This window comes from Chelonoidis abingdonii, chromosome 2, assembly GCF_003597395.2.
Source record: "Chelonoidis abingdonii isolate Lonesome George chromosome 2, CheloAbing_2.0, whole genome shotgun sequence".
NCBI lineage: Eukaryota > Metazoa > Chordata > Testudines > Testudinidae > Chelonoidis > Chelonoidis abingdonii.
This window is the reverse complement of record NC_133770.1, coordinates 285,508,319-285,534,913: the sequence shown is the minus strand read 5'-3', so window position 1 is coordinate 285,534,913 and position 26,595 is coordinate 285,508,319. Positions and strand designations below refer to the sequence as shown.

The following is a 26,595-nucleotide window of genomic DNA, read 5'->3' as shown; positions in this document are numbered from 1 at the left end:
AATAGCACTGAGGAAAGCATGAAAATGGGAGAGGGAGACTGATGTCCAGATAATTTAAAAGTTCCATATACACAAGCCTCACGATTAAGTTAAATAAATTTCCCCATTTAAGAAATTAATAGTGTATTTAACTCCCAATTTTTCAAATTAAAAACAATTTTAAATGATCAGTTGTATGATGTGCCCATTTATGAAATTCTGAATATATTTTCTATGGTAAATTTATCTGGAAACCATAAATATAACTGTGTGTGTTTTCAGATTCTGAAGAGCACAGTGCATTTTGGAACACTTTCCATGCATTCAGAGCATAACAGAATTAAGCCATCAACCCAAAGTATATTGCTAGGTCAGTAGTAGCCTGTAGGAAAACTGAAGAGTAGGCTTTTTCAGATACCTTTAATTAAGGCTAACAGAATGTCAATTACTAATGAGACGTGACAAAATGAAAAGCAACACTGAATAATGCATTCACTGGTGGTTGGAGCCTAATATTCATTTTATAATTATGAAGGATTATCATAGTGGAGAGAGGTATATAGTGATCTCCCCCACGGATCTGTAGTGGAACCTGTGCTGTTCAACATATTCATAAATGATCTGGAAAATGGGGTGTGCAGAGAAGTGGCAAAATTACAGATAGTTAAGTTCAAAACTGTTAACAGTTACAAAGGGATCAAAAAAACCAATAACCCCAGGTGACTGGGCAACCAAATGGCAGACAAAATTCAAGATTGATAAGTGCAAAGTAATGCACAACAGAAAAAGTAATCCCAATTATACGTACAAAATGATTGGGTTTAAATTAGTTACCACCAATCAAGAAAGATCTTTAAGTCATTGTGGATAGTTCCCTCAAAACATCTGCTCAATGTGCAGTAGCAGTCAAAAAAACAAACAGAATGCTAGAAACCACTAGAAAAGAGAGAGATACTAAGACAGAAGATATCAGAATACCATTATATAAATCCATGGTATGCCCGCACCTTGACTTGTGTGTGCAGATCTGATTGCCTCATCTCAAAAAAGATGCATGAGAATTAGATAAGGTAGAAGAAGGCAACAAAATGGTTAGGGGTATGGAACACCTTCCATACGATGAGAGATTAAAATGTTCATCTTAGAAAAGAAACGACTAAGGGGATGGGATATGATAGAGGTCCATAAAATCAAGAATTATTGGAAAAAAGTAAATAAAGAAGTGTTATTTACCCCTTCACATAACGTTAAGAACCATGAGTCACCCGCTCTAATAGGCAGTAGGTTTAAAATCAAACCTAAGGAAGTATTCGTCACACAACACACAACTTTGGGAACTCATTTCTGTGGGATGCTATGAAGGTCAAAAAGTATAACTGGGTTTAAAAAAAAAAACTAGATAAATTCAAGGATAATGGGAACATCAATGGCTATTAGCCAAGATGGTAGGGAGGCAACACAATGCTCCAGGTGTACTTAAGTCTCCAACTGCCAGAAGCTGGGAGTGAACAAGGGGACGGATTACTTGATGATTGCCCTGTTCTGCTCTTCCCTCTGAAGCATCTGGCACTGGACACTGTTGGAAGACAGAATACTAGGCTAGATGGACCCTTGGCCATACTGGGTCAGACCATTCTCATGTTCTAAGGATCAGTATTGATACATATATTTAGAGCCATAAGAGGCACCTCCCCAAGTGAGTGCACAGCTGTGTCTCAATTTCTCCTTCTATTTAGGGCTAGACAAAAATCAGAAACATAATATTGAATTTCATCACAAAGTCTCTCCACTAGGTTTCATTTATTAAACATAAAATTCAGCACTGTTCCTGGGCTCCTCAAGTCCCTTTTGGTTCTTCCCCAGAGTTTCACAATTACCTTTGTTTCAGGGCTTCACCGAATCTCCTTACCAAAGACTCCCAATTGTCCTGCTAAAGCTCCTTCTGTGGAAAGAGCTCTGCCAGTCCCACTCTGGGCCCTTCGGCCACTGCTCTTCACTTAGAAGTTTTCCTTCTGCCGGTCATTGTGGAGACTCTTAGATCTTGGTTTCTCTCTGACTAAGCAACAGCCCTTGTCTCTCTCACATAATAACTCAAGTCTACATCCCCTAGAATTCCTGCTTGTAAAGGGCTGAGGCCCTCTAACCGTCATGGTAGGCCACATGGACAATTACAGCACCAGCGCTCTGGAACAAGTTCTAAGTGCTGAACAAAATTTAGGGCAAGTTCCACCTACACCAAAGAGAGAATGGAAAATCTGATTTAACTATGGATTTGAATGAAAAGCTAAAAATGGTAAAAAAGTGCCAACAGTTTAAGTTTTTATTCATTCTGAAATTCATTGAAATAGTTAATTGGTTTCATACCATTCATTTACCGTGACTCACCTATGGATCCTTTAGCAGCAATGGCAACTGCTTCCAAAAGAACCTGAATAATGCCTGCTCGGACTCGTGGCGAATCCCTTTTGCGAGCATCAAGGTGTCCAAGAGTCTCCTGTATTACATGATGGGAGTATTGTGCCTATAAAAGAAAAAAATGGTTTGTTACTTTCCTTTCTAATTAAAGATATCTCCACACAAATAATCAGCCCTCAACTCAGACTAATAATCTTGAGTGGTGTTCCTCTTCTCTTTAGCATTGCTTTTGGGCACAATTATATATTTCTAAATTCCAGTCAATAAAGAGTTTGACTAAAGGTGGATAAAGGATGCCAGGACCATCTTCCATTAGTACTCCTCTTCTCTCAAAATTTCTCAGAATGAGCGCAGCCTTATTTAAGTGGTACATTGATGGAATGGCAAATATTAGTTGTATCACTTGTATCAATAATTTGAGTTAATAAAGTGACAATTCTTTGCCTTTTGGATGTGTGTGCTGGTTATGACTTGAAAGTCAGTTTTATTCTTACTCCTTCCTCACACCTAAAAGTCTGAGAACGTATGGGATTAGATACTCAACAACTGTGATTCTTGGTCACAGTTACAGGGTTAAACTGTTTGACAACTACTGGAGGATGAGATCAAATTTTCCTATAAGGTACATAAATGGAAGAGACATTATACACTCTTTGCCTTCATCTACCACCAAATAGACATCGATCATTACGAGTAAGGCTGCTGAGTCTCCACAGAGGTCACTGATTCCATGACTTTCCGTGACTTCTGCAGCAGCTGGTGCTGGCTCAGTGGCTACACGGCTCTGGCAGCACCTGGGCCAGAAGCAGCAGTTTGGGTGTGTGGAGAGGGCTCAGGGCTAGGAGACTGGGAAGGCACGGGGGGCACTTATCTCGAGGTGGGGGTCTCCCCAGCTTCCACTAGTATGGCCCTGCAGCTCCTAGGCGGTGGAAAAAAGTCGGAGGGCAGGGGCATGACACACCGCACGCTACCTGTGAGTAGCGCCCCCACAGCTCCCCTTGGCTGTGATTTCTGGACAATGGGAGCTGTGGCAGCCGGTGCTTGTGGCAAGAGCAGAGAGCCGAGTCCCCTGGCCCTTCCGCCACCTCATTGCTGCAGGGACACGGAGCCGGGTAGGAAGCCCCTGCCAGCCCCACTAACACTTCCCCCTCAGCACCAGCAGGGGTCCTGGGCCATGCTGCCTGCCCCCCCCCACCCCCCAGCGGGGTCCTGGGCCACCTCCCTCAATGCCTCCGGATTGCCCCACCCAGAGCACCTGTGGCCCCTTGCCCAAGATTTACTCATTGGCATTTTTAGTAAAAGTCATGGACAAGTCACAGGCAGTAAACAAAAATTCACAGCCTGTGACCTGTCTATGACTTTTACCAAAAATACATGTGACTAAAACATAGCCTTAATTATGAGTGAGCGAGCACATAATTCATTTAGTCAGCTTTGTTCTTATGGTACATATAGGCCTAATCACTGGACTAGATCAAACCTACCTGTATAGAATACATGATGATTTTGAAGCAGGAGACAGCGAATTCATTGGGGTCCCAGAGTTTGTGATGGTCCAAATGTCTAACAAAAAACCAAAAGACATCAGTTTTTCCCAGTGTTTGTTTTTTATACTGGTTCTTCACAAAATTATGGATTCTATTCTAGCAATTGGTTTTCAGTCATTTTAAACTGAAAGTCCTGTTTGCAATGATGAGACTGTTTTTGTGGTCCCATTTATCATTGCTGTATATCAAAAGATTTTCAGCTAGTTGGCTCTTAAATGACAGTCTTGTAATTACCGAAGGGGACTGGAAGTCAGGAGATCCATGTTCTATTTGTCAAAACCTCTGGCTAGAAAGTTGATATTTGGTGCCTAAAGTTGGTCACCTTAGTTTCTATTTAGGATCCTAAACAAGTGGCTTTATTATTAGAGGTACTGAGCATTCACAGGTCCCTCTGAAAGCAACCCCCCTGTAAGATAAGGAAGTATTATCCCAATCTTGTAGTTGAGGAAGCTGAGGCATAAAGGACAATATTTTGAAAATTCATAGTTCGAGTATATGATCGTATGGGTTCTCCACCATAGGATGTGCTCGTGCCCACACACTCTCAATCAGGGACTGCACAGTAGTGACTGCAAGTCTGTGCCTGCACAGAGTAGTATCTTGTGCTTTGACCAAGAGCATTCAAGGAAGCAAAAACTCATTGCTCAGTCTGAGAACCACTGATTTAAAAGAATCATATACATATAAGGGCACTGACACATTCACAGTTGTGAGTGACCAGGGTGAGCTGCTGCAGAAGTAGGAAATACTGATCCTCTTGTGTAAGCCAAAGTAACAACAGCAGGTGTATGGTTAAGAATATTTCTATTATAGTAGCACCCATATAGAGGCCCCAATAAAGTTTGAGAAGCCAGTATGTTAGATGCTGCATAAGCATTAAGAGTCAGTCTCTGTCCTTCAGAATTTACAATCTAAGATTATATCCCCTAAGCAGTTGGAAAACTTTCTCCCTCCTTCATCCTCCTCTGCACTAGAGAGATCTGAGGCCTTGAGCTCACATGGTCGGATGCCTGCTTGAGCTTCTAGAATATCCTTAAATGATGAAGCTTGGGATTTGTCTTTCTACTTCCTCTTTGGGTCAGGAACAGGAGAGTCCTCTGGCCATGGACTTATCCAGGTCCCCAGAATCAGACTTGTTGGTGTTAAAGCAACATTCCAAGATGAACAGATGGAGCTCATGCTCCACCTCTTTTGTGCCCTGGATATGAAACTGGTGCACAGAGCATCTAGCAGATGACTGACACATCTAGATAATGCCCACCAGTTAGTAATTAACACTTTTGCCTTCCAAAACGCACAGTACTTGAAGCCTAATATATTTTATTTAAATCAGCCACTACGGAATACAAGGGACAAAAGTCCTGGACATCATGGCAGATTACAGATCCTGACAAAAGGCCAGAGGATCCAAAGGAAAAAAACTAATGTTCTGTTAAAAAAAAAAAAAAAAAAAAAAAAAAAAGTGTATGTATTTTTTTATTGAGAACTTAAACCTATTCCAGAACAGCAGTAGTCTACCGCATTTGCCTTCACATCAGAAGTGATAAGCGTTAGCAAAATTCAATTAATGTAAAAAAAAAAAAAAAAAAAAAAAAAAAGGGGTACTTACCCATAAAGTAACAGTTTTTGAGGTGTGTTGTGCAGATATACATTCTACTAAAGGCGTAAGTGCACCCAATATTTTCTAATTGGAGACTTTTGCCAGCAGCGCCACTAGGCAGTGCATGCACCCTTACTCTCCTTGTGTGCAGAGACAAGGACATAAAAGAGGTGTGTCCACTACATCCCTGTATATGTAACGTCCAACGTAGTAGCGAAAGGGAAGAAGGTCATGGAATATATATGTGCCCAACACATCTCAAAGAACAACAGTTACTGTACAGATAAGTAACCTTTCTTCCCACCTTCGAGTGACTGCGTACATACACATTCCATCGCAAGTGACTCATCAGTAGTTCTCTTGCAGGTGGTGGACTTCAGATCACTTGAACAGAGACTGTAGCACTGACTTGCCAAAGTTGGCATCATCTCTACAGGCTTGAGTGATGTCAATGTTTGGAAAAGGTATGAACAGATACTATGTGGATGCTTTACAGATATTCACTATAGGGATGATGTTCAGAAATGCTTATTAAGCAGACTGAGCTCTAGTAGCCTGAACTGTTATCCTGTAAGACTGTAGTACTGCTTAATGCAGTTAGAAATCCAACAAGAAATTTGCTGAGCTGTTACAGGTTGGCCTCTAACTTTCTCAGCTTAGGCTACAAAGAATCTCAGAGAGCTCTGAAGGACACAGTGTAATCCAGATAGAATGCTAGAGCTCTGCAAACATCTAAGGTATGGAATGTGTCTTCCACTTTTGAAGAGTGAGATCTTGGGGGGCGGGGGGGGACAAACACCAGAAGATGAATCATTTGATTCAGGTGGAAAGCCTAATTATCTTTGGCATAAACTGAGGGTGTGGCCTAAAAGAAACTGTGTCTTTATGAAAAACTTTGAAAGGAAGATCAGCTAAGAGAGCCTGAAGTTTTGAAATTCTCCTTATAGAGATGACTGCCACCAGGAATGCCTTCTTCATAGACAACAGAGACAGTGAGGAGAACCCATCAGTCTGGAGAGGACTAAGTTAAGAGCAAATAAAGGTAATGAATCAGACACAGGTGGGAAGATGTTGATTAAACCTTTCAAAAATCTGGAAACCAGAGGGTGAGAGAAAACAGAAAACCTGTCCATTGGCAGATGCAAGGCAGATATTGACACCAAGTGGACTCTCACAGAACTAATTGATAGGCCAGAAGATTCCAAGTGTAACAAAGTATAATACATGTGAGATTTCTGTGTGATGGGAAGGGATGGGTTGAGATTGCACCTAAACAGAAAACCTCCATTTAGTTACTGTACAGTCTCTTGAGCTCCTTATCAGGAGCAGATCTAGATGAGACTGCTGAGACTGCTCACTGGTGTCAGATGAGTCAGAAAATGGGGGGGGGGAGGGGTAAAGAAATAATCTAAGTCCTGCTTAGGGACTTGGTAACCTCTATCGACCCATATGTGGCATAGAGGACAGTGAATGTTTGCTGGCTCTAGCAAGACTTCATTAATGGGAAGGGCAACCCTTCCTGGGGCAGGGACCTATAGAATATTAAGGAGGCTGTGTGGGTTTTTTTTGTATGAGCTCAGCCTGACACCCTGAGAAGAAGCTACTCTTCTCATCAAGTCCTGAAAGACTAAGTTTTCTGGAGAAGGAGATGAGATGACTGCTTCATTGTCGGGAACAGGGTAAAATATTGGGGCAGGGAGTAAGGAGAGAAGACATGTTGGCTTTCTTCTATTAATTCCCCTTCTTCAGCAGGATCTAGTACAGCTGATGGAGGAAGGAGTCTCTCCAGAGATTTCCTGCACTTGACTCTCCTCTTGGACTGTAATTCTGATGGAGTACTAGATTCCCTCGGAGCAGGCCAAGACTAGTAGGTCATGGAGGATATTCTATTCTCTGAGTAGACCAGGGGTAGGCAACCTATGGCACGCGTGCCGCCTTTGGCACACGAGCTGATTTTCAGTGGCACTCACACTGTCCAGGTCCTGGCCACTGGTGCGGGGGGCTCTGCATTTTAAATGAAGCTTCTTAAACATTTTAAAAACCTTATTTACTCTGCATACAACAATAGTTTAGTTATATATTATAGACATAAAAAGAGACCTTCTAAAAACGTTAAAATGTATTACTGGCACACAAAACCTTAAATTAGAGTAAATAAATGAAGACTCGGCACACCACTGCTGAAAGGTTGCCAACCCCTGGAGTAGACCATAGGGGAGGGTACCATACAGGAACCTCTTTTTAAGAGTACCAGTCCAGTTCCTTCTCCTCTTGCCCCCTGGACAAGATCTAAGAGGGGAATAAAAGCATAGGCCTCATGAGGAGATGTAGGACTCATCTGGAAAGAGAAGCATTCCCTGTTGTGGTCCACGGGTGCTTTGGTAATGACAATCAGAAGAACCCTGAGGACAAGGTGGGAGCAACAGTGGTGCCAGCAGTGCTGACGGACTAAGACTAACTGTGAGAATTATATACACTGAAGACTTAAAGCTGGCAAATTGAAACAAAAGCTATAGGAGCTCCGACTTTTGCCATGGGCGCTGACACGGAACTGAGAGAGAGGTGGTAGACATGCCCCTTTTCTGTCTTCAGCTTGATGCACAAGAAGAGCATATGGTACCCAGTGGTAATATTGGCAAAAGTCTCCTACTGAAATGAATTGGGTGCTCTAAACCTAAAGTGGAATGTATATGTGCAAAACTGAGGAGCCCTTGTGGCACCTTAGAGACTAATCACTTGAAGGAGAATAAGTATTACAGTAGCACCCAGAGGCCCCGAACAAGAACAGGCACTCATTCATATTTGATATTGTACAAACATACAATAAAAGACAGTCCAAGCCCTGAATAATTTACAACCTAAAAACAGGAACAAATACAGGCAGAGAAAGGGTGACAACAACGAGAACAAAGAAGTTTAATATACATTTTTAACTAATTGTACAATCCTCAGGCTTTGAAGTTTCTTTTTTAATACCTGTTCAGGAGATACTAACAAGCAATTTGTCTAGACATCATCATCATCAAGATCTCTACTATGATGCCAAAGTATCTGATAAAACAAAGGCTTCTGGATGTGTGAAATGATTTTTGGAGGGCATTCCACACATAACGGGCAGCAAAAAGTTAGCTCTGGGAGAAGTGGACAAGCAGGTGAGAGCCTACCATCATTATTAAAACAAAGGGTGAAAGTCACAACATGGTGAAATAAGAGACTGGTTAAGTATGAGGAGCTAAAATTGGAAGGGCTTTGTTAATAAGAACTCAATCTTTGTGTTTGATGTGATGAGAAGTGAGCTCATACTTCCAGGCAATGCATCTCTGGCAATATACACAGACTAAAAAAAAAAAAAAGAAAAAAGAAAAAAGTATATACATTTCAGAATCTGACACTCCTGTTTCTATATGTCCTCATTAACCAAAACAAGTAATTAGTACAAAGATATCCCCTCTATATTTATTTTAAAATGGGAAATAAAATTTACCGAAACATAGGCCGGCCAGGTTCTAAAAGTTCTCTTTTGAATAACCTCCCACTTTCCAGTCTTTAAAACAAAACAAAACAAAAACAAAGAAAAAAACAGCCCAATGAAAGAAACAGGGAAATGTTTCCTTTTTGTCAGAGGAAAGGCATTAACAGCATGGCACATCTTAAAGGCATTAGCACTTCACAGCAATGTGCTGACTTAAAAAATAAGATAAGCAGAACTAAAGTCTTTCATTTCCATTTTATCACTGAGAATAGGAAAAGGCAATTATGACAGATAAAACATTGCTATAAAATGGAACTAACAAAGAAAGCATCTGACTGATATTCAAGCAACTTTTTATTTTATGTAACAAAGTAGCACGATTGTTACATAATCAACAGGAGCCAAGAATGGAAGATGTAATTTGGTAGGGTTTTGTTGTTTTTTGTTTTTTTTAAAACAAGAGCCGAAATAAAATTAAACAAACAAGTTACTAATTCCTCCTTACAGGGGTTAAAAATACATATAAAGGACAACCACCACATATTTTGGTTACAGTATTATACCCTGGATGCAATTCAACCTCACATTATTTCTATTCCCCTAGATCAGTGGTCACCAACCGGTTGATTGGGATTGACTGGTCGATCCTAGAGGATCTCTCAGTCGACTGAGATCTCTGGTGCTGTAGTGAGGCTGTTGCTAATGCAGGCTCCCTGCCTGCCCTGGCCTCACACCGCTCCTGGATGTGGCCAGCATGACTCCAGGGGCAGAGGTCTCCATCCACACACTGCCCATCTCTGCAAGCACCACCCCCGCAGCTCCCATTGGCTGGGAAAGAGGAGCTGTGGCCAACAGGAGCTGATGGGCAGTGCTTGCAGAGAGGGGCAGTGCACAGAGCCACATGTCCTCTACCCCCCAGGGGCCAAAGGGGCACATTGGCCCCTTCCGGGAGCTGCATGGGGCCAGGGTAGGCCGGGAGCTTGTCTTAGAGGCAGCCACACTACACCACCAACCAGGAGCCGCCAGAGGTAAGTGCTGCCCAGAGGAAAGCCGCATCCCAACCTGTAGCCCTGAGCCCCCTCCCAGAGCCAGCACCTCATACTCCTCCTGCACCACGACCCCCAGCCCTGATTCCCCCTCCCAGAGCTGCACCCTGTACCCCCTCCTGCACCCCAACACTCTGCTCCAGCCCAGAGCCCCTTCCAGCACCCCAACCCCCTGCCCCAGACTTAGCTCAGAGTCCTCCCAACACTGCAAACCCCTCAGATGCAGCCCAGAGCATGAACCCCCTCATGCACCCTAACCCTCTGCCCCAGCCCAGTCAAAGTGAGCGACGGTGGGGGAGAGCGAGTTACAAAGAGAGTAGGGGAAATGGAGTGAGTGGGGCAGGGCTTTGGAGAAGAGACAAGGGCCTTGGGGAAGGGGAGGGGAAGGTCCTGGGTTGCCCTTAAATTCAAAAAGTGATCTTGGGCGTAAAAGGTTTGGAGACCACTGCCCTAGATGATCATGGCTTGTTGTCCCCATAGTGGATCATAAAATTATGCTATTTGCATTGACTGTGAGATGTGCCACTAGAGTTTGAGGACTATCCCAGGCATTATGTCTAGAGTAGTGGGCTCCAACCTTTTTACGCACAAGATAACTTTTAGAATTTAAGGTCAACCCAGGATCTACCCTGCCCCTTCCCCGAGGCCCAGTCCCACACCCCTCCCTCCATCACTAGCTCTCCCCCACCCTCATTTTCACTGGGCTGGAGCAGTGGGCTGGGGCACAAGAGGGGTGTGGGAGGGGGTGAGGGCTCTGGGAGGGAGGTTGGGTGCAGGAGGGGGCTCTGGGATGGGACGGGTGCAGGAGGGGGTGCGAGGTGCGGGCTCCGGCCAGGAGGCGCTTACCACAGGCAGCTCCCAGTAGGGGGTGCAGCAGGACTCAGACAGGCTGCCTGCCTCCCTGCCCGGGCCCTACCCTGCTCTGGGAAACAGCTAGCATATCTCTGTGGCCCCTGGGAGAGGTAGGGGGGCAGTGGGTCTCCATGCGCTGCCTGTGCCTGCAAGCGCCACCCCTGCAGCTCACATTGGCTGGTTCCATTGGTAGGTACTGGGAGCTGCAGGCAGGGACAGTGCGTGGAACCACCTCACTCTACTCCCCACAGGGGCCACAAAGATGTGGCAGCAGCCAGCTGCTTCTGGGAGCAGCGTGGGGCCAGGGCAGGTAGGCAGCCTGCCTGAGCCCCGCTGCACTGCCAGACTTTTAGCGGCCAGAGATCATGATTGACTGGCAGAGGCTGCAGAATCAACCAGTCGATCACAACAGGTTAGTGACCACTGATCTAGAGTTAAACCCTTGCAGTGCTGCTTCCATCTAATGCTAGATATGCTATGGGGAACCATGGCCAACAGGAAGGGAACAGATGAGAGTGAAACTGAAAAGGAAAGCAGTGAAAGGAAGTAATTAAAAGTTTCAGACAACTGGAGAGGAAGAGGAAAATGAAAGTACAGTACAAGAGGGTAGTAAAACAAAATCCCACTGGACATATCGGACAAGTACTACCATCACAAACAAACCAGGAAAAGTACTGATAAGGGACAGTAAGATGACTTGACCTAAAATAAGAAAAAATGGATTACAACTCTACTCTTCATGAGGTTGATGGATTTCCACTCGATACGGCTAAATGCAGTGCCTTGCATGGTGTTAAGTATCAGAGGGATAGATGTGTTAGTCGGGATCTGTAAAAAGCATTCATCTGACGAAGTGGGTATTCACCCACGAAAGCTTATGCTCCCATATGTCTGTTAGTCTATAACGCGCCACAGGACTCTGTCGCTTTTTACAGAGCCAGACTAATATGGCTACCCCCCTGATACTTAAGCCTACTCTTGTCACTGACAGGACACTACCATGCTGACAAATTTCTGAAGGTGAACTTGGTAAAACAACCACTGTAAAAGGTTCCAATGTGCATGAAAGTTAAAAAACAACCACCCCACGCTGGATCCTAGTACAGCAGATAAGCCTTTTTAAATGCTTTCCTCCATCACCCCCCAAGACAAAAATGAAAATTTTAAGTGTTGGGGTAGCCTCTGAGACCATACCCATGCGGGAGGATGCTGGGTGGCTTCTGAGACCTTATCCTTTCAGTTCCCAAGAATTCAGTGCAACTCCAAACTATCACTCATCTTTATTGGCATACAATACAGGGCAAACCACACATCCAAAGTTACACAGCAAGCCTCTTCCCTTAATATACATTTAACTCATTACACTGCATTTACTATACATTGCATCACACGTTTTGAAATTGGCCTGGTCATTTTATGGGAACCAATCCCTGTACAGCATTGCATTGTTCATACATAACTTGCTCTTTACCTCATCTTATGTTCCAGGCTTATCTTATCCTTTGTTATGTGGTCCATCGTAAATGGTTTCCTGGGTGTTTCCCCTTATCTTAGCTAGTACAGACATTCTGTTTCCAGCCTCCTGATCCATTTACCTCCCTAATCCTGGCTCCAAGAAATGAGGCCTCATTGATGGCCAATTATTCATGTCAAGCCAAACCTACAAACAGTAGCAAAGACAAATATGATTTCTAACCTACTATATTTAAAAGCGGATGAAAATACAATAGATATTCAGGCTTGTTAAATCTCCAGTTTGAGACAAGAAACTGCTGTCTTTAGTGGCTTTCAAAACTGCTCTTACCCAGGAGAATTACTGCTACCTCTAAAGTGCAAAAAACAGACATCCAAGATGATCCTGACCCCATAAAACTGGACAGCAGGAAGTGCACACTGCACACCCGTACCGATTTCCCAAGCCAGTTACCTCAAAAAAGGGACTTGTCCTGGGAAAACCTGGACAAGTAGCAACCCTACCCAGGAACTTAAAGCTGAAGAGACACACTAAGATGAAACTATTGTTTTGCCACTCTAGGTAGGATATATACAGTTAGAGTCTTTGGAGGATTCTAACCATAGAGACATAGCCTAGAGCAGTGGTTCTCCAACTTCTGTATTGGTGACCCCTTTCACACAGCAAGCCTATGAGTGTGACCCCCCCCCCCATCCCTGCCAATAAAGTAAAACACATTTAATGCTATTATAAATGCTGGAGGCTGAAGGGTTAAAATCCATGTGCATTTTATATAACAACCTGGTATATGAATTGCGCCAGCTCTTTTCCAGACCCAAAGTCTAGAGTATGGTCAAGAGACCAGAGGCCTAGCAAACAGTAATTAGCTTGTCAAGGTATTATTCCCACTTTGAACTTTACCGTCGAAAAGGTGGGGACCTGCATGTACCCTTCTAAGCTTAATTCCTAGCTTAGATCTGATAACGCTGCCTGCCACCAACCAAAAATATAGTGTTTTGGTACACTTTGTCCCCCAAAAACCTTCCCTGGGGAACCCAAGACTCAAATCCCTTGGGTCTTAAAACAGAGAGAAATAAACCATTCTGCCTCCTTTCCCCCTCCCAGACTTTCCCTGAGAGATACACTGATCCAAACTCCTTGGATCCTAAAACAGAGAGGAATTAACCTTTCCCCTCCCTTCTTTCCCCCCACCACTCCCTGGTGAGTTCAGACCCAATCCCCTTGAGTTTTATACAAGGAAAAAAATCGATCAGGTTCTTAAAAAAGAAAGCTTTTAATTAAAGAAAGAAAAAGTAAAAAAACCCTCTCTCTGTAAAACCAAGATGGAAAATGGTTTGACGATGGGGTCTAGCTTTTATAACATAGACTAGAGGGAACTCCATCCCCCTAGCCTAAGTACAAGTTACAGCAAAAAGATGTGTAAGAAAGTCGCGCAGCAGAAGATCACATTGGGCAAATTAAAGAAAAAACGCATAAAGATCTAATCGCGCCTTTTATTCTATACTTTTACTATGCGTGTATACATGGAAGAGACTGTTAGAAAGAATGCGGACAGATCGGGGTACATCTTGTTCTCTCTCTTATCCCCAAGACGAACAAAGAACACTCTATATATCTATCTACTCTATCCCTCCTATTATATCTTGTCCCCGATGTCCTTTGGTCAATCTCAGGTTCACTGAGCTTGTTAACCCTTACAGGAGAAGAGACATTACCCTAACTATCTGTTATGACATGTCTATATTTATATATGCGTAAAACAAAATATATTGCCTTGCTAAAAATATCTTGGTCAGTAAAAAGCCAAATGTTAAAGCAATAATTAAGTTTCATTAAATGTTTCAAATTATATATCTTATATATAATCTACTATTGTGTCGTCTCTTCTGTAGGGAGACATCGTCCCTACAGGTCCCGCTTGGTCGAAGTAGCACACAGTCAGTAAAAGGAGATATGGCATCCTTCCATCTTCCTTTCAGGCCAAGGCCTTTCTAGAACGCCATGAGACAATCGTTTATTTGACCATATACTTTCACGTTTCTTTGCTTTAACCCCATTCAAATTCCCTGTTGGAAATAAAGACGTTGCCGCCATTCCTACTAAACCCCCAAATCAAAATTCACATATATATTGTATAATAATACAATTTTAATAATACTGTTGATAAAATGTTGCCTTGCTAACTTAACAACCATGGCTCTGGAGACATTAATGTTACCTGTTAACACATATGATTAATATCTATTCTGATACTTGCTGCAAAAACCTATCCCAGGGTGTGGAAACCTGACTAAATGCCAGCTCACTTTCCCCTGTCCACATTTAAAAAAAAAAACAAAATCTATATATTCTATATGTAATCAATTTATTGACAGTGTCTCTGGGTCTAATAGAGAACGTAACTGGACGACACATCTAGCCAGTGGTGTGTGCTAATAACAATCTCTCTGTGCTTAACCTCTACATGTGTAGATTTATGTCTTTCAGAGGCAAAGAAGGTTTGGCGTGAGGTGAGCGAGTTTGCAGCGCTCCACTATTAGGATAACGCGTCGATGAGCCGGTGTCTAAGTGGTCACCACACACCGAGTGAGAACCCCTGCAGCTATTATGTGGTTGATGTCATCTCTCCCCCACAAAAATCCCCTCACCATGACCACAGATTGATGTTATGGCTAGATCATGGAGGTGATGCTGGCTGCCGTAAATGGGTGTGCCAGGAGTCGGTGGCTGCGCTTCGCGTGCGTCATGGGATGATCGAGAAGGACTCTTAAGCAAGATGCCGTTCACCTTTCGCAGAGGGGAAAACCCTATATGCACACAGAACTGCCAAGTCTAGTGAGGAGGGCTAAACTAGGTTCCACGGGAACAGCTGAGCAGTGTGGGGAACAGGTATGCATTGGGGGAGCACAGCGAAGACCTGGGAGATGGCTCAGAAACACAAGAGTGGAGCGTAGGCTATAATGGCAGAGGAGAAGGAGGGTCGGGCTAAACTGGTCAGGAAGATCAAACAGTATTTAGATGCTAGATCACAATGCGAGAGACGACACTGTAGCATTTAATTCGGAAAGGGGAACTATGCAAAAATGAGGAAGAAAGTTAACAACAGAAATTTAACAAAGGTACAGTGCCAAAAGGAAATCCCTGCAAGCTGCATGAAAACTATTTAAAGACAACAAAATAGAGGCTCAACTTAAAATGTATACTCCAAATTTAAAAACACAGTAAGAGAACAAAAAAAATGCCACCGCACCTACACAAAAAGCAGCACTGAGAGGCAAAAAGGCATCCTTTAAAGAGTGGAAGCTAAATCCTAGAGAGGAAAATAGAAAGGAGCATAAACTCTGGCAAATTAAGTATAAAAATATAATTAGGAAGGCCAAAAAATAATTTGAATAACAACTAGCCAAAGACTCAAAAAGTAATGCAAAAAAAAATGTAAGTACATCAGAAGCAGAAAGTGGCTAAACGACCAGTGGGGCTACTGCACGATCAAGATGCTAAAGGAGCACTCAAGGAAGATAAGGCCACTGCAGAGAAACTAAATTAATTCTTTGCATAAGTCTTCATGACAGAGGATGTGAGAAAGATTCCCAAATCTGAGCCATTCTTCTGAGGTGACAAATCTGTGGAACTGACCCAGATTGAGGTGTCATTAGAGGATGTTTTGGAACAAATTGATAAATTAAACAGCAATAAGTCACCAGGATCAGATGGTATTCCCAATGTTCCCTCTTTTACAACCAGAGCGAAATGAATTTTGTCATGTCGACCAATATGGAGATGACGAGTGGCAGGGGTAGAGCAGAGGAGTTTGGAGTGTGAGAGGGGGCTTAGGGCTGGGGCAGAAGGATGGGGTGCGGGGGGTGTCACACTAGCTATCCAGTCATTTGGTACAGAAGCGGATTTAAGTTTTTAAAAAGGGCTCCAGGGGTCATCCCGGCAATTACAGGCCAGTAAGCCTGACCTCAGTACCAGGAAAACTGGTTGAAACTATAGTAAAGAACAAAATTATCAGACACAGAGATGAACATAATTTGATGGGCAAGAGTCAACATGGTTTTTGTAAAGGGAAATCATGCCTCACCAATCTACTAGAATTCTATAAGCATGTGGACATAATGTACTTATATTTTCAGAAAGCCTTTGACAAGGTCCCTCACCAAGGGCTCTTAAATAAAGTAATCTGTCATGGGGTAAGAGGGAAGGTCCTCTCATGAACTGGTAACTGGTTAAAAGATAGGAAACAAAGGGTAGGAATAAATGGCCAGTTTTCAGAATGGAGAGAGATAAATACTGGTGTCTCCCAGGCATCTGTACTAGGACCAGTACTATTCAGTATATTCATAAATGATCTGGAAAAAGGAGTAAACAGTGAAGTGACAAAGTCTGCATATGAAACAAAACTACTCAAGATAGTTAAGTCCAAAGCAGACTCTGAATAGCTACAAAGGGATCTCACAAACTGGGTGACTGGGCAACAAAGTGGCAGATAAAATTCAATGTTGATAAATGCAAGGTAATGCACACTGGAAACAATCCCAGCTATCCATATAAAATGATAGGACCTAAATTAGTTACCACCACTCAAGGAAGACATCTTGGAGTCACTGTGGATAGTTCTCTGAAAACATCCACTCAATGTGCAGCAGCAGTCAAAAAAGCAAACAGATTTTTGAGAATCATTTAGAAAAGGATAGATAAGACAGAAAATATATTGCCTCTATATAAATCCATGGTACACCCACATCTTGAATACTGCATGCAGATGTGGTTACCCCATTTCAAAAAAGATATATTGGAATTGGAAAAGGTTCAGAACAGCTTCTATATGAGGAGAGGTTAATAAGATTGGGACCCTTCAGCTTGGAAAAGAGATGAATAAGGGGGGGCTATGATAGAGGGCTATTCAATCATGACTAGTATGGAGAAAGTAAATAAGGAAGTGTTTACTCCTTCTCATAACACAAGACCTAGGGATTACTTGATGAAATTAATAGGCAGCAGGTTTAAAACCAACAAAAGGAAGTATTTCTTCACACAATGCACAGTCAACCTGTATAATTCTTTGAAAAAGGATGTTGTAAAGAGCAACACTATAATCAGGTTCAAGAAAGAACTAGATAAATTCATGGAGGATAGGTCCATCAATGGCTATTAGCCAGGATGGACAGGGATGGTGTCCCCAGCCTCTGTTTGCCAGAAGCTGGGATGGTCGACAGGAGATGGATCACTTGATGATTACCTGCTCTGTTCATTCCCTCTGGGGCAACTGTCATTGGCCGCTGTTGGAAGATAGGATACTGGGCTAGAGGGACATATGGTCTGACCCTGTATGGTCATTCTTATGTTCTTATATTTGAAGACTTACCAGCTCCCCCCGCTCAAAAAAAATCATCTTCTCAAGACTAAACATGACCAGTTTTTTAAACCTTTTCTCACAGGTCAGGTTTTCTAAACCTTTAGTCATTTTTGTTGCTCTCTTCTGAATTCTCTCCAGTTTCTTCACATCTTTCTTGAAGCATGGTGCCCAAAATTGGGCACAGTACTCCATGAGGCCTCAACAGTGCTGAACAGAATTGCCTCCATGTCTTACACATAACACTTGATGATACACTCCAGAATAGCATTAGCTTTTTGCAACTCCATCACATTGTTGATTCGTATTTAAATTTGTCATCCACTATAACCCCCAGATCCTTTCCTGCAGTACTACTGCCTAGCCAGTTATTTCCCATGTTGTATTTAGGCATATAGCATTTTTCATCTTGACTCAAATAAACTCAAAGAAATTCAGAGAAGAGAGACTAAAATGAACACAATTTGAAGGCATAACTACTGAAGAGTATTAAAAGGAATATATATATATATAGCTTAATTAAACAATAGATGTCAGCTGGGAGCATAAGGTATCAGTCTACAAGTATTTCTAAACACCAAGAAAGTAGAGGCCAATAACATTCCTGCAGCATAGCTAGAGTTATCAGACTACACTGCATATGCAGATCCACATTCTTCGGAGTATGAGCCTTAATGGTGCAATTCAAGAACCATTCAGAAAGCAGTCTCTTGAATCACATTTGTTGGAAGGACAACCAATCCTTTTCTATTACAAAAACTTTATGTAGATGATGCTGTGATAAAATTCAAGTCTGTAGGGGTATTATACTCTGAAAACTCAATTTATAGTGAATAGCCTTCCTTTCCCCTTGGAGACATAGTACCAATAGCTGAGGTATAGCTATATGAGATTCTAAACAGTCTGAGAATGTTAAACAACAGCAGCAACACACAACCCAATGTGTGCATATTACTATAACTCTTTTCAACTTTCACTAACTAGTAATTTTTGCCTGATGGAGTAGTCAGATTTCACCAAAACTAAAAGTGAGAATTTGAGACAAGGCATATATTAATAGCCATATTGACACTGAATGACCATTAAGAATTCTTGCCAAAGGCAAGGAGATTTTAAAATCAATCCTGAAAAACATCAGTAGGTTGACACTAGATCTTATCTGTCTCAGGCACTAATGTTGCCAGCTCTGTTACTGTACTGACAGCTTCACAATATTTTAATGTATTCATCGTCCCAACACTCCTGTCAAGTAGGAAAGTATTATTATCTCCATTTTACTGATGGCCAGAGACTTGCTCAAGGTAATATAGGAAGTCTGTGGCAGAGCAGGGAATTGAATCTGGGTCTCCCAGGTTAATGCATCAACTACTGGATCATCTTTCCCCTCCAGAGAGCTTTGCCAGAGATTCAAATAAGCTCTCTTATAAATGGACACGGTCAAGAAAAAAAAAATCTTATTTCTTCATCTACTAAAAGGATTTCTCTCTCCTTCATCCCAGAGAAACTTAGAATGCAGGGAGAGGGTGGCTGTTATACTGCTTCCTCACTGAGGCCATGGCTACACTTACATTTTTGCAGCGCTGGTAGTTACAGCTGTGGTCGTACAGCTGTGTAGGGCCAGCGCTGCAGTGTGGCCACAGTTTGCAGCAGTTGCAGCCGTTTGTGAGTGGTGCATTTTGGCACTATCCCAGCATCAAGTGCTGCAACAGTCTTTCAAGAGGGGTGGGGTGGAGTGGACAGTGAGTGTCCGGGGACACAGAGAGAGTGAATTTTGGAGAACACTCGACAGCTCCTGCCTAGCAAATCGGCCACTGTTCCTACCCGTCTCTCAATCCTCTTACATGTAAAAAGGCTTCGAGCCAGTAAAGCTAGCTTCTCCGAAGACCCCTCCCTCCCCCCCTGCGTGCTGTTCTTACTCTCAAGAAACAGCGTGAACATTCAAAGCCGGGTTGGTCGGTGCTGCTCGCTGCGCACAGAGCAGCTGTTTTGTTTCTGAAAAGATAAAGCTACCGGGAGAATGGGATACCTCCTAATACCCTGGAGGCCAATTACAGTGCTGGTGAGTGTCCACACCTGATGACCAGCGCTGCATCATCAGCGCTGGATTCGCTACACCCGTAGCAGACCAGGAGTACAGCCAGCACTGCAGACAGGGAGTTGCAGCGCTGGCTGAGCTTTGTAAGTGTGGACACCTGCTAAGCTGCAGTGCTGTAACCCCCTCACCAGCGCTGGAACTTGCAAGTAGCCAAGGCCTGAAGCTTCAAAGGGCTTAACTCAGAGGCATAGTAAAGCAAGAGGCATCAGACACTAGACAGCCTAATGGTTATTCTTCACTGAGCTCTGCAGTTGCAGGAGAACAGTGCAGTAGATGACCCTTCAGGCTGTAGGCTGCATGGTCTGGCACACTGACTGGGACTGATTAACCAGGGATAGATGCGCAAAGTTTGGAGCACTTCTAGTCAAATGAAGATTGTTGGTTACTATGCAGACTTGTCCTTGAACGCAGAAGTAGGCCCAGTACACCACTGCAACACCTACTGCAGTCACTGGGAGTTGTGTCACTTAAGTGAAGGTAAAACTGGAGACATTTCTAAGGGGAAAACACAAACCACTTATATCTTCAGATTTAGCTTCTTCAGTATGAATACTGATGTCAGAATATGCAGCAGCAAAAACAGTAACTGCTCCAATTTCCTCCCAGGTCTTTCCATGTGGTGTAAATTGCTTTCAGTAATTTATATCATTGTGAAATCATTATTGGAATATAAATGCCAGTTTCTACATTTCATTCACTTTTGATATTCAGCTATTTACTTAGCAAAATGTTGGTGGAACACTCTTCCATTTCAGTATGTAACTCTGTACTTTGGTTAAAATGCATTATGGACAACTAACAATTCACAAATGTGTTTGAAAGTATGCATAATCTGCATTTATAATATATGAACTTCACATAGGTGGTCATAAAAATAAATAAATATTACTTTAATAGATTAACTGCAAGTAGGACATTATTTCTATTGATTTAGCTTTTTATTTCTACTGGTGCTAACTTGGAGGCCCAAATCAGTATCAGCCCACTCTGTGCTAGATGCTACGCAAACACACAGCAGAAGAGTCAGTTCTGGACCCAAAGATCTTATAATTTAATCTGAGACAAAAACAACAAGAGTGAAAATCAGAAGGCAGGAAAAGATGATGGGGTAGAACAGTTACATCAGTTAGTTCCGTGCACAAGCCAAACATCACTGAAGGTATCATATACACTTTAATATAATTAGCTTTCCCTGACTGACGCACAACAAAACCACAATCAGCTGCCTGATTTCCTGTAGGTTCACAAGCAGAGGTCCGTCTTGAAGAGGGATTTTAAGGAAGGGTAAGTAGTATCCATATGTATTAATTCAGAGGGGTGTTCCATATGTAACCCATGCTTACTGGAATGAATGTGGAGCAGTTCCCTTCTGGAGGCTGGACCACAGCAATTTATAAGCTGGCAATGGGTCTTTTAGCTCAGGCAGTAGAGGAAAACTGCTGAATTAAAACAGTAAACCCAAGCTCAGTCTCCACGGGTGACAACCCATCCAGGGCACTGTAGTACAGGGGCTGCATGGTGGAAGCTAACAGATGGGAGGACAAGGCTGGCATTTAGCCCTTGAAGGGCCCTTAAAAAGGGGACAAGAAGAAATTTTATATGGTAGAATTTTATGAGATGAAACAGGAGGAGCCAGTGAAAGGATTCAAAGTGACATGATCAGAGTGATGGGCAGGGAAGAAAGATTAGAATACCTCAAGAGAAGCTTTTCATATATATACAGTGAAGAGGTTTGTCATTAGTATTAAAACTGTTAATCTTTTTTATTGAAATATTAAACACACTTCCAACTTTAAGGACAAACAGTCATTTTGATATTTGTTTTCTACTCACGCAAAAACTGGTCTGACAGCATTGTTCATATTCCCATAGGTTGCTCGGCCCAACAGTTCTCTAAAACAATTCTCGGCCAGCACAGCAGGGTTCTCCTCTTTCTCTCCTCCTGCAGGGGAAGAGGGTGGGCCAGTTCGACTGAAACAAAGAAACAAGTTGCACTGGAGTTACTCTTACTTGTTACTCATACATTTATCCCAAGGTACTTTTATGGCTCTCATCCATCTAGTATTCAAGTGCTTGACTTATGCAAAGCCACTCAACAATGACCTCTGCAAGATATCTCATCCAACATGTTCCAAGACAGACATTGCACAACAAGCTGGGATGTAAACCTAGAGTGCACTATAATGCCAGGCACTAACCAACCATGTGGACGCTTCTACTGTGCACTAAAAGTATAGCGTGCTTTGATCTACTCCAGTTTCACATAGCCAGTTAGTGCACTGCATGTTAGTGTGCTGCATATTCACACCACAGCCTACTGTGCACTAACTGCCCTGTGTATTTTTGTGGCTCAAAAATTGTGCATGTCTGTACTAGGTTGTGAACTACCTGGAGCAGAGACTGAAAGTCAGTCTTTACATATCTGTTCTCCCCAAGCAAACTGTAGGGGTTTAATAAATAATTTAGTTATAGGACCAGTACCTGACGGGAGGCAAAACAATGGCTATCAATACTGAGTTTTGATATGTTACTTGTCCAGTAACACCATCGCATCTAGTACTGTAGATTTGTTTATGGACTGAGAAACCGGGTGAACGAATGATTGCTCTTCCATCCTAGACAACTTTAAATCTAAAATCTATTTGGCAAGATCAAACACACTAGTTAGCTATGTAGCTATATGATTTGGTTAGGTTGAATTCAGACAATTTTGTCAATCCTTACATTATCTGAAGGGTTCCATCCTTATCTGAAGGAACTGGGTGGAGGTTCCTGATCTGAAGGAACCTCCGTCCGCTTCTGTAACTCTCTCCAGAAAAACATAATTGGTGAATACACTCTCTACTGCCTTCCCCTTTCACATGTAACTTTTATTAGAGGAGCACTTTGGGGCAAACGGGACAAAGTTCCTGCAATGAACCTTGTGACTTGTAAAAGAAGAACAAGTCAAACAGTTTTGAAGGAGCCCCAGCTGCATTTGTATCAGCCCTGAACTCAGCTATCCAAAGAAATATCCAAAGAAATTGAGCCACTCTTGGTCTTGGTCTTACATAACCCTCTAAGTATAGCAGAAAAAAGTATTATAAAACACAGTACTTTATTTAATGCTTTTTTATGGATTTCATTCAATCAGAATTCAGATTATTGAGCGGGCAGGAGCCAAACAGCAGCAGGTGGCCTCCTCCATGGCTGAGGGCTCATCCTCCTCCTTGTAGTCCTAACTAGAAGTCTCTGTTCTGTCCTGCTCACCCACTCCCATGATGGCAGGGTGGCGGAGGGGTTCCTGCACTGCCACAGGGTCGGTGGACACCCAATCCATGCAGGCAAGGCTGCAGTCCATGCAGGGAAGAGCATAATCCTGTCACGGTCCCAGAGTCACCTCCATGACAGTGGGGCTGCAGAGGGTTCCTTATGCTGCTGCAGGATGTCATTCAGCCTCTCTCACAGTTGAGGGCTTGTCCTCTCCCTTGCAGTCAGGGTCTTTTATCCAAATGTCCACATTATCCAAATGCCTTCCTTATCCCCCAGCATGAGATGCATGCTATAGAGGGCCAGTATCTCATGCTGGGAGACAAGGAAGGGATTCAGATAACGCGAACATTATCTGAATGGGGTTTTGGATAAACAGGAACATACACCATAAACCTATATAACAGACAGGTCAAAAATAATTTAAAGCAAAAGTTATGCAATGTTTCAGGCTGCATAAAATATTTTTGGTAACATAGCTAAGATTTATTTGTATGTATTTATTATATTTCAAAATGAATTAAAAGCCCCGAATCTATGCAAAAAACTTAAGCAAAACTTTGGTAAGAACAAAGTGACCACCTGCCCACCGCTTAATCCTCATTAGGTGGGTGAGTGTGAAATGAAAACTCCAGTACTTTTGCAGTAACAGTTGGTTTCCAGATTAAAAAAAACTGATGGAACTAATTAGAACATTGCTGCCCACATAACTACACATCACAACTAGATCCCGCAGACCTTAAAGTCTGCAAGTATATTCAATTCTGGAAACACAATTCTTGTGTGTTAACTTTGTTTACAAAGAATGTCAATCAAAAAAGGCACGCCATATTTAATAGTTTTCAGTAGCTTAAAAGCTATAGCCTATGAGTATCACAAAGTCAAAGGTTGAAAAGAAATGTCATTTTAGTCAAATAACATACTTCACAGCTCTAAGGCTTTCCAGTGTTCACAGAAGGTTTGTGGTTTAAGGCCATCGTGATATAAAATTACATAGTCAAGCCTAAGTGCCTCTGCTCTGGTCAATATTTTAGAAGCTACAGTACTAAGTAGGTGGTTAATAATTAGACGCTTGCCAGACACTTTTAGGGTGCAAAAGAAGAGATCATGAGAACACTTGTCTAACAGAATAGGAAAGAAAACTGGATTTGCTATTAGAGGGTAAATCTACATAGCCTGAAGCAGCAAGCCTTCCGGCCTGGGTCAACAGACTCAAGATAGCGAGGTTTATGCTACTGCTCTAAAAATAGCTGTGTAGAAGGTGCTTTGAAGCTGCAGCTAGCTTCAGAGACTGAGTCACAACTTCAAAGCACTATCTACACAGCCTATTTTTAGAGTGCTAGCCCGAGCCCTGCTAGTCCAAGTCTGTTGACTCAGGCTGGGAGGCTCATTGCTGTGTAGACATACAGTTTGTGTTTTACCACCACTTACGCCCAATGCAAACCACTTTACTGTTAAGTTATATTGGTTATTTCAGTTCTAGTTTATAAAACAGGATATACCAATTGTAAAGCTGAATGAATATTAAAATGAACAACACCATTTTAATTTCGGCACATAACTGGTAGTAATACACATAGTGATGCTATGACTTCAATTTCTTAATTACCTACAACAGTGATATTCAGTTACATTTTCTGGTGGGCCAGCTAAAGCAATGTCCAAATCTTGGTGGGCTAAAGGGCACTCTCTAGGGCCAAATGGCTTTTCAGGTGTTTGCTCTATAGTGAGCCTGCCACCGGCCAGGGCTTGCAACCTTTCAAGAGTGGGATGCCAGACTATTTATTAATCTCAACATAAATTAAACATGCCAGTAGACAATATTCCAATGTTGCAAACAACTATTTATACAAATACACTGTAATGTTATTAAAACAGCATGTTACTAATATAAATTCTATTAAAACTATAAAATTCGAATTAGAAGTTAAACTCATAACAAATGAACGGACATTTAATTTTCTTTTCTTATAGTCTGAAATTTTGACATTTGCTTGCAGTCTTTTTCAGAAAGGTGCTGCCGAGTACCCAGTCAAAATAACTAATGAAAGCACATCAATTACAGATAGAGTGACCAGATGGGATGAATAAAATAATGGGACACATGGGGGGAAGGGGAGTCCCACCAACACAGCAAAAAAAAAAGAAAAAAAAAGCACGGAGTCCCGATGGCTGAGGGAAAAAGAGTCCCACCGGCAGAGAGAGGGGAAAAAGAAAAAGAAAGAAAAAAAATGGAGTCCTGCCGGAAGAGAGAGAGAGAGAAAAAATAAAAACTTCCACAAAACCGGAGTCCTGCCAGCAAAGGGGGGGGAAAAAAAAGGCAGAGTCCCGCCAGCAGAACAAACCAAACCAAACCAGGAATATGAAATATCGGGACAAATTGCGTCCCGACCAAACATTGATCGGGACACGGGACAAATGCCTAAAAATCGGGACAGTCCTGATTTTATCGGGATGTCTGGTCACCCTAATTACAGTTGCATAAGTATCTGATAAAGCACTTGATTAAGTCGAAATGTAGCAACATAGTCTAGCTCCAATGTGTTTAAATGCACATGAAAAGTTTCTGAATTAAATACATAGCATGACAGTAAACAGAGGGAAAATGAACTGAAGTGCATCTGCCTGCTCCCATCAACTCAGCTCCCATGTAGTTCTGCCCTCTAGCCCCTCCCACGTGCCCCTCCCCCTGCCAGTTGTGCTCAGCCCCACCTCTGCTTCCACTGGATTCTTCACCAGAGTGGGGGAGGGATGATGCAGTAGAGTCCCCCCTCCCCTCTTCCAGGCAGAAGGCAGCTCCAGGAGTTCTCTTCACCAACCTGTCCCTTCTTAGGACAGGTATTACAGGTTGGGAGGGGACAGAAGCAGAGGAACCATCTCTGTTCACACAAGTTGGCGAAGGGAGTGGACTTGCCATGAGCTGCAGGGCTCTTTCTACTCCCTTCTTCCCTCCTGTAAGCCCCCTTCCTTCCTGTGAGAATAGGCTAGACACCTCAGGGAAAGAGAAAAGAACTTTGCTGTTTCCAGAGCAGGTCTGGTTGGCTGCTGCTTCCCAGAAGGCATGAAGGAACAGCTGATGCATAGGCAAATGGAAGACTATTGTAGGCCAGATCTGTGTCTCAGGCTGCCAACTGAAAAACAATGCAGTAAGGGATATATTTTGGAGACCCCTTATAATCCAAGGTCCTGAGCTGCATCCCCTAAAGCCTCTGCGTTAATCCAGCCCTGAGTACATGACAATGTTTAACTGCAGAGAACTTTGCCATTTTGCCACTGCAGCTATCAAAGAATCTGTTATGAATGGGTATGTGATAAATGCCTGCTCAGCTTGTAATAAACTACATAAAACCTCTTCCAATCCCTACTTTGAGCATTTACTCTAGAAACCATGAGTAGGAGGAATGTTTCGGGCTTATGAAAAAGAATATATTATACATATACTAGCAATTAGATAGTACATTTTTTCCTTGTAATACAGAACTGTAATAAAGTATAAAAGTGCAATAGTGA

At 42.6% G+C, this 26,595-nt stretch overlaps 1 protein-coding gene across 1 annotated transcript in view; it reads right to left on the bottom strand.

The window, feature by feature from the left end:
• EFR3A (EFR3 homolog A) overlaps positions 1 to 26,595 on the bottom strand; it is a 115,000-nt gene that overhangs the window by 51,883 nt on the left and 36,522 nt on the right. The window contains 3 exon segments of the mRNA XM_032795048.2: positions 2,365 to 2,500; positions 3,879 to 3,957; positions 21,670 to 21,807. Of these exon segments, the coding sequence (XP_032650939.1) occupies positions 2,365 to 2,500; positions 3,879 to 3,957; positions 21,670 to 21,807 (353 nt within the window).